The sequence below is a fragment of the Oratosquilla oratoria genome, chromosome 27, assembly GCF_046742065.1.
Source record: "Oratosquilla oratoria isolate Oo_2021 chromosome 27, ASM4674206v1, whole genome shotgun sequence".
NCBI lineage: Eukaryota > Metazoa > Arthropoda > Malacostraca > Stomatopoda > Squillidae > Oratosquilla > Oratosquilla oratoria.
Window position 1 is genome coordinate 27,394,023 of NC_134803.1, and position 8,954 is coordinate 27,402,976.

An 8,954-nucleotide genomic window follows, 5' to 3' on the forward strand; every position below is an offset into this window, starting at 1 on the left:
GGGTAGGTCACGAACCTACCGGCCGGAGGTCAGAGCTATTGTGCCCTAGGTCAAGGCCTGGCACTTATTGTATTTAGCCCAAAGGGGCAATTGCATTTGTAGTTTAACCTGCTTTGGAGTCTATCTCGCCACATTAAGACTTCCCTACGTAACCATACAACCTACCATAACGGTTACACTGGCGGCAGCAGCGGTTCGCCCACGCCCTACATAACGGATACACTGGTGGCTCGCGGTGGCCACAACCACCCCCTACAGAACGGTTACACTGGTGGCAGCTAGTGGCCACAACCACGTATATAACGTATACACTGGTGGCAGCTAGTGGCCACAACCACGTATATAACGTATACACTGGTGGCAGCTAGTGGCCACAACCACGTATATAACGTATACACTGGTGCCCAGCGGTTCGCCCACGCCCTACAGAACGTATACACTGGCGGTAGCGGCGGTTCGCCCACGCCCTACATAACGTATACACTGGCGGCAGCGGCGGTTCGCCCACGCCCTACATAACGTATACACTGGTGCCCAGCGGTGCTCCATAACGTATACAATATTAAATCTAGTAAGTTAGTCACGCAAGAACGTTTCCGTCTGAAACCATGCTGGCTATCATTTATCAAACGAAATGTTGGATAGCATCTCTGATGATAGTTTCCATTATTTTTCTTACAGTTGAAGTCAAACTTATAGGCCTATAGTTATTTGGTTTCTTTTTGTCACCTTTTTTGAATATGGGAGTAACGTTAGCTAGCTTCTACTCTCTTGGGACATCTCCGGATATGATGGATTTTTTTTTTAATAATTTCTAATGGATCAACAATCTCATTTTTCATTTCTTTTAAGATTCTTGGATGCCAACCGTCTAGACTTTTCACAGGTTTCAGTTTGGAGTTTACTTTAAAGGGTTTCATTTAAAATATTACATTCCTTATTTTGAACCGTCAGCAGATAATAGTGGACCAATGTGATTCCTAAATATAGAATTCTTTGGAATTCATTTGGTATTGTCGTTTTCTCTTTTTTATTGTCTTTGATACATAACTTTCTTATAAGCCTGTCTCTTTTTAGCAATACGATTGAAGGGACTCCCATAATGGCCTCAGTTGATTTTTTCATGGAGATCATCCACAACTGCCAAAGTATAGAGCTTTATTTCTAGCCATAAAGCTAGGAAGGTACTGTGCAAGGGACCAACAACTGTCTAACCAGATCCACTCTACTTTCAGAACAAATTGCATGAAGGGGAGACAAGAAAAATACACAAGGCAATCGGCATGGTTTTATTCGAATAAAGAAAAAATAAGGAAAAAGATTATTAAGTTGTTTTCATTTAACGTCTGAATGTGCCACCAGGACCTATACCTCGGCCAATGGTCTTTCGCTAAAGTAACGGTGTCTCTGAGCGTCAGCAGCACTTGGTCGACTCTTCGGGTCGTAGCGGAGGAGCCGACTCATGAGATCTCTGGCTGCAGATGACGCCAAGTCACACAAGTCTTCGCTCAAATTAGGGTACGGGGCGGAGAAGGCATCCAGAACTCCGACGAACCCCTTAGCCTCGTTTCTGAAGTTGGTGGAATTAGCCAAGGTAAAGAGATAACAAAGGTCCTTGGTCTGACTGACGACAGAGTCAAACGTTATCATATAGTGGAAAACCGCCCCAGTCGACCAAAGGTCAGACGGGCGGCCCGGAAACGAGTAATGTAGGTAAATTTCAGGAGCTTGGAAGTATGATGGAAACTTCTTTCGTGCGGCAGGGCATTCATTCCAGAACAGACTAGAACTGAAATCGCATAATTGTAGGGAGCCATGACTGGATATGAGCAAGTTCCGCGGTTTGATGTCAAAGTGAACCAAACCTTTCGAGTGCACGTACTCAATTCCTCTTAGTAAGTGACGCATCCATTTTTTGACGAGTATGCGGTTGATGAAACCAATTCCCCTTTTGGAGTTCTCAACATACATATGGAGATTAGACTCACCCATCTCCATGATGAACGCAGCCTGCCGGGTTAGGGGGCACAACTGAAACTTGAATAGTAGGACAATATTGGGATGGCCACTGAGCAGATCCAGAGCTAGAGCCTCCTGCATGACTGATAGGTATTCCTTCTCGCGTTCGGGAATTGACAGTTTATAAGCGTAGGACTTCTTCGACTTGCTGGACAGGCAGTACACAAATCCAAATTTCCCTGTGTGCAATAGCTTCACTATCTGATGTTCTCTAGCCGCTCTCAAACAAGTAGATTCCTCAAAACAGATGGGGTTGTCCTTTCGGAAGATACTGTTGGATCTGTCTCCATCACCAATTTTCTGCAGATTGGTAAAGGAACAAACGTGACTGGTTTTACTACCAGACATTGTGATTCGGCGACCGCGTGTAATGAAGACTACAGGGCAGCCTCCTCTAAAATACTCTTGAGAACGAAGCAATTGTCACTGGGAGAGACAGCTTGCCAGTTGGTTACAATGTGTCTCTTTTGCTAACTAAAATATCAATATAACCAAGAGCATTCTTGTGGACATTTGTTGATATAAGATCGTCATCTTGAGTCTGGTGGTTATGGTGATTTTATATAAAAAATTGTTCCTTAATATATCTCCATCTAATGCTAAGTGATCTTATGATTTGTTTGGTGGGCATGCATATTTGTTAACAAAGATTCGTAACGGCCTAAGTGTGCATAAATATAATTTTATCATATCTCGGAAAACGCTGTGGGGAGCTCGCGCTCTCGGTGATAGGTGATCTTGTGATTTGTTTGGCGGGTATGCATATTTGTTAACAAAGATTCGTAACAGCCCAAGTGTGCATAAATGTAATTTGAGAGATGTAGTATTTTATCATATCTCGGAAAACAACTCCGTTGTCATTGAAACCTCAGGTCGTGACACGCCGTGGGGAGCTCGCGCTCTCGGCGAGCCGTGGGGTGTTTGCCATTTCTGATGCGTTGTGAAGATGCAGTAGACATATTTTATTTCTCTAACGTTTTCGACAACCAAATTCTTGAGAGAGAATATTTTGCCACCCGAATATTCTCTCTGAAAAATATGGTCGTTGAAAACGTCCAATAAACTGTTTTTGCTTCGTCCTATGTTTGCTCACCACCAACTGTACCCATTTGTTTCATTTCACAAAAAGTAAATTCTGTATTTTTATGAATAGAAGAAAGAACTAGGAAACCTATAAACAAATACAATAATTTTTGACAACTCGTGTAAAAGCCATGTTTACCGATGGTTGGCCATGATTTCTAGGTTTACATTTCTTGTTTTCGGTTTGACTTGTTCTTTATAAATCATATTTGTATATATATATATATATATATATATATATATATTTAACAACCACAATGCACTTTAATTCTAAGCCATCAAGCTTGAAATTGAAATGTGGTACTACCCAGGACTCGAACTGGGTATCCTCATGACAATTGTGACAGTGTCTTTCCAACTAGGCCTAGTTGGAAAGTCACTGTCGCACTTGTCATGAGGATACCCAGTTCGAGTCCTGGGTAGTACCACATTTCAATTTCAAACATGCTGGCATTTGACGGCTTAGAATTAAAGTGCATTGTGGTTGTTAAAATGTATCTCTAATCACTGACAAATATGGAGGTGAGGTGGCAAAATGAAACGTTAAGGCTAGAGTATGGAGCTTTATTCAGAACCAGACGTTTCGACCTCTTCCACAGTCCACTGAGGAAGGCCCAAGAGGTCGAAACGTCTGGTTCTGAATGAAGCTCCATACTCTAGCCTTAACGTTTCATTTTGTCGCCTCACCTATATATATATATATATATATATATATATATATATATATAATAAACATAGTTTGAGTTCAGTTTAACTATGCTTCCGGTATGTATACGGAAGAAAAAGGGCCCCGCAGGAGTCCCGCTACTTATATTACTAATTTATTTGGAAAAACAAAGGCAAACATTTCCGTCCTAAATTACCACCAGTGATTAGATTCAGGTTTATTAAACAGTATTTGACTAAAATATGATCGTATGTGGGCACGTGCAGACGCGATGCAGTTGGGTGGGACAAAGAAATTTGACATTTGGCTTTCTTTAGCGCTCGGACATCTGATTTATTTATCATGTCAGATTCTAAAGTAGAGAGTCGACTGGAATACTCGACTACAACACTTTATTTCCAATATCATGGACACTAGAAGTCCTGTATCCACCTTTACTAAAAACAAATTCATATTTAACTAAGTAAATAGCTCAATAGCATAAGGACAATAATATAATTTGTAATAGATGTGTTTAACTGTGCGAGGCCTAGTTGATGAATACGTTGGGGTATCCCATAGTAGGTGCTCAGTAGTCATACGTATGAACCGATACACAAATACCCGAAACTAGGGTGAAAGAAACACGGATGAAATTACGATAGAATAAACTATGTTTAGTAAAATTACGATAGTATAGTGTAATCATAATTTATGTTTCAGCGTGTCAGTAATGAGAAAGTAGTATTCATGAGAATCAAAATGTTTTGATCACCCAACAGTATAGAGCTGATGTCAACCGCACACTAAATTAGTGCCAAGCATTGCATTGAAATTTATTATCGATAACCAGTTTTTCAGTTATTGAGGACAACATCGTGATGAAAATATGGAGTCACAGAGGCGGTAAAGTAGGAATTTAAGATAAATATGATCTATTGACAGTCATTATCTTATATGGAAATACTAAAAAGAATTAAACTGACCATAATTTACTCAACTTCCGTAATAAACCGGTGCAACATGTGAAGTCAAAATGGGAATTGGGGTAGATTCATAAAAATTGCATAGAAGACAAATTTTCGAAGAGGGAAAATGAAGAAACAAGTACAATCCATTGAACAAATTGGTTAATTATAAAGTTGTTAGCAATTCGGTAGAAGTAGTTAAGCACATGCCCTCGCTGCTCCCGCAAAAAAATATAAATAAATAAATAAAAATAAATATCAAACAATAACCTACCCGTAAATATTCATGTTTGGATAAAAACTACTCATAAATATTCAGATTCGGTCAAAAACCCAGTCATATTCATGTAGATTCGGACAAAAGCACACCCACAAATATGCAGACTCGGACAGAAACCCACCCATAAATATTCACATTCGGACAAAAAATAACCCATAAATATTCACGTTCGGATATAAATCCACCCATAAATATTCACATTCGGACAGAAACTCATCCATAATCATATTCGGACAAAAACGCACACAAATATTCAGATTCGGAAAAAAAATGCATAAATATTCACATTCGGACAGAAATCCACATATAATCATATTCGGATAAAAACCCACCCTTAGAAATTCACGTTCGGACAAGAACCACCCATAAATATTCATATTCGGACAAAAACCCACTCATAAATATTCGTATTCTGACAGAATCTAATCCATTAATTTTCATATTCGGACAAAACACACCCATAAAAATTCACGTTCGGACAAGAACCACGCATAAATATTCATATTCGGACAAAAACCCACTCATAAGTATTCAGATTCGAACAAAAACCCATCCATTAATATTCATATTCTGCCAGAAACCTATCCATTAATATTCACATTCGGAAAAAAAAATCACATTCGGACAAAAACCACCCATAAACATATTCGGAGAAAAACACACCCAATAGAAGTCTGAACCAAGATCTAATAATATAAGGTCTAACCACTTCCGACCGAATTACGAGGGAGTTGGCGCAGCGGGCCCGTGAACGTCATCTGGCTGTTCAAAGTGGGGACAAAAACGCACACAAATATTCAGATTCGGAAAAAAAATGCATAAATATTCACATTCGGACAGAAATCCACATATAATCATATTCGGATAAAAACCCACCCTTAGAAATTCACGTTCGGACAAGAACCACCCATAAATATTCATATTCGGACAAAAACCCACTCATAAATATTCGTATTCTGACAGAATCTAATCCATTAATTTTCATATTCGGACAAAACACACCCATAAAAATTCACGTTCGGACAAGAACCACCCATAAATATTCATATTCGGACAAAAACCCACTCATAAGTATTCAGATTCGAACAAAAACCCATCCATTAATATTCATATTCTGCCAGAAACCTATCCATTAATATTCACATTCGGAAAAAAACCACCCATAAACATATTCGGAGAAAAACACACCCAATAGAAGTCTGAACCAAGATCTAATAATATAAGGTCTAACCACTTCCGACCGAATTTCGAGGGAGTTGGCGCAGCGGGCCCGTGAACGTCACCTGGCTGTTCAAAGTGGGGTTCGCGGGTCCTATAGCTGTCAGTTGAAGCTGGAGCGTCGTTCGGGTATGTTGTTGCCTTCGCTCGCACCGCTCCACTCAATTAGTTATATTCTGACAAATATTATATAAAATATATATATAAATATATATAAAATATTATAGTTCCTGTCTATATATATGAATATATAATATATATATATATATATATATATATATATATATACATATATATATATTATCGGCTGAAAGAAACCTGCACAGCGAAGCTATAGCGATAATCCCATACCACACTCCTGGTCATATGGCCATTTCCCGAAGGTTGAGTGTGGTTTGAATTTTCCGCCAAAATCATCGGAAATTTAAAATTCCCGGCTCTGTGCAGGCATGCGCATTGTCGACCCCACCTCCCCCTCCCTATCCCCTCCCTTCTTACCCGGCTAGCTCGAGCCGGGCGTCGCGTCACTTAGATCGCGGAAACGGGACCGAGTGGTTAACTCGCTGCCCACATGGGAGCAGGCGGTCCCGTTTCCTGCTGGTTAATCGTCTGTTAGTTTTATCGCTTTCCGCTTGGCTGCTGGTTTGTCTCATTCTTCGACTTTGATTTTATACGAGCACAATCCGTCCCCGTCTTCGAGCCGTCCCTGGTAAACAACCCGGGTCCTCTCGGAGGACAGGGGACGTGTCTTATGGTACGGAGTGTGGCGCCCCCCAGGGTCATCAGGCCTCTCGGCAGCGCCATACCTCTGACCATCATCGGTCCTCTATTGCCTCACGGTTTGTATCAGGCCCTAGGCGTAGACTTTGACCATATACGATCGCAATCCGTCCCCGTCTTCAGGCCGTCCGTGGTAAGAACCCGGGCCTCTCGGAAGACAGGGGGACGTGTCTCATGGTACGGAGGGTGGCGCCCCCCAGGGTCATCAGGCCTCTCGGCAGCGCCATACCTCCGACCATCATCGGTCCTCTATTGCCTCACGGTTTGTTTCAGGCCCTAGGCGTAGACTTTGACCATATACGATCGCAATACGTCCCCGTCTCCAGGCCGTCCGTGGTAAGAACCCGGGCCTCTTTGAAGACGGGGGGGACGTGTCTTATGGTACGGAGTGTGGCGCCCCCCAGGGTCATCAGGCCTCTCGGCAGCGCCATACCTCCGACCATCATCGGTCCTCTATTGCCTCACGGTTTGTATCAGGCCCTAGGCGTAGACTTTGACCATATACGATCGCAATACGTCCCCGTCTCCAGGCCGTCCGTGGTAAGAACCCGGGCCTCTTTGAAGACAGGGGGACGTGTCTTATGGTACGGAGTGTGGCGCCCCCCAGGGTCATCAGGCCTCTCGGCAGCCCCAAACCTCCGGTCATCAATGGTCCTCTAACAGCCTCATAGCTTGCTTCGTCAGGCCCTAGGCGTAGACTTTGACCTTATACGATCGTAATCCGTTCCCCATACGTCTTCGGGTCGTCCGCGGTAAGAACCCGGGCCTCTCGGAAGAGAGGGGGACGTGTCCTATGGTACGGAGGGGGTGCCCCCGAGGGTCATCAGGCCTCTCGACAGCCCCATACATCCGACCAATAATGGTCCTCTAACGCCTTAATGGCTCCCTTTGTGAGGCCCTAGGCGTAGACTTTGACCTTTTCCACTCGTAATCCGTTCCCCATACGTCTTCGAGTCGTACGTGGTAAGAATCCGGGCCTCTCGGAGGACAAGGGGACGTGTCCTATGATACGGAGGGTGACGCCCCGAGGGTCATCAGGCCTCGGCAGCCCCATACCTTCGACCAATAATGGTCCTTTAACGCCTTATAACTTTCTTTGTCAGGCCCTAGGCGTAGACTTTGACCTTTTCCACTCGTACTCCGTTCCCCATACGTCCTCAAGTCGTCCGTGGTAAGAACCCGGGCCTCTTGGAGGACAAGGGGACGTGTCTTATGATACGGAGGGTGGCTCCCCGAGGATCATCAGTCCTCGGCAGCCCCATACCTCCGAGCTTCAATGGTCTTCTAACGCCTCACGGCACCCCCCACCTTCCCGTTTTCTAAAAAAAAAAAAAAAAAACACGCCCAGCCCTTCTCATGAGCCACAGCCAACCTCTTATCAACTTCACTTGGCTTGAGTTTAAAGATGACTTACCTGATGTTCCACCCCCAAGTAAAACACAAAAGAACTTTAGACTTAGGGAGTCTAGTGTTAGTTAAAATGAGTATAAATTAGTTCAAAGAAACTACAATCATTTAGTGTAATGAGAAGAGGAAAATCAGTTTTTAAATAGTACAGTTTAAGTTGGCGCAAAGTGCTAGGTATTACATAAATAAAATGCCTTGACCTTGGAGAAAAAAAAAAAAAAAAAAAACAGGTCGAAATGGACATGACTTCTCCTATTCAACTTAAGCTAATCTATAGTCATGATGGTCAAGAACTTTACCATGTTGAAATTAATTTCAACGCTCACTGTGACTCAGGTCGAAATGACCATGACTTTTCCTATTCAACTTGAGCTAATCTACAGTCATGATGGTCGAGAATTTTACCATGTTAAAATTAATTTCGACGCTCACCATGACTCAGGTGGAAATGGACATGACTTTTCCTATTCAACTTGAGCTAATCTACAGTCATGATGGTCGAGAATTTTACCATGTTAAAATTGATTTCGACGCTCACTGTGACTTAGGTCGA

The 8,954-nt window shown here is 42.5% G+C and overlaps 2 protein-coding genes across 2 annotated transcripts in view; both read right to left on the bottom strand.

The window, feature by feature from the left end:
- Positions 1 to 1,365: 1,365 nt before the first annotated feature.
- On the bottom strand, positions 1,366 to 2,367 carry LOC143039791 (cyclin-dependent kinase 2 homolog). The gene has a single exon (XM_076210035.1). It carries the CDS (start codon positions 2,365 to 2,367, stop codon positions 1,366 to 1,368), a length of 1,002 nt encoding a protein of 333 aa, XP_076066150.1.
- Positions 2,368 to 2,470: 103 nt separating this feature from the next.
- The window catches only part of LOC143039792 (cyclin-dependent kinase 4-like), a 12,193-nt gene continuing 5,709 nt past the window's right edge, over positions 2,471 to 8,954 (bottom strand). The window contains exon 2 of the mRNA XM_076210037.1: positions 2,471 to 2,560. Coding sequence (XP_076066152.1) covers positions 2,471 to 2,560 — 90 coding nt within the window. The remainder of the gene's footprint in view (positions 2,561 to 8,954) is intronic.

Excerpts from the sequence above, each read along its gene's own strand:
- LOC143039791 (XM_076210035.1), bottom strand. The coding sequence starts at position 2,367 with ATGTCTGGTAGTAAAACCAGTCACGTTTGTTCCTTTACCAATCTGCAG.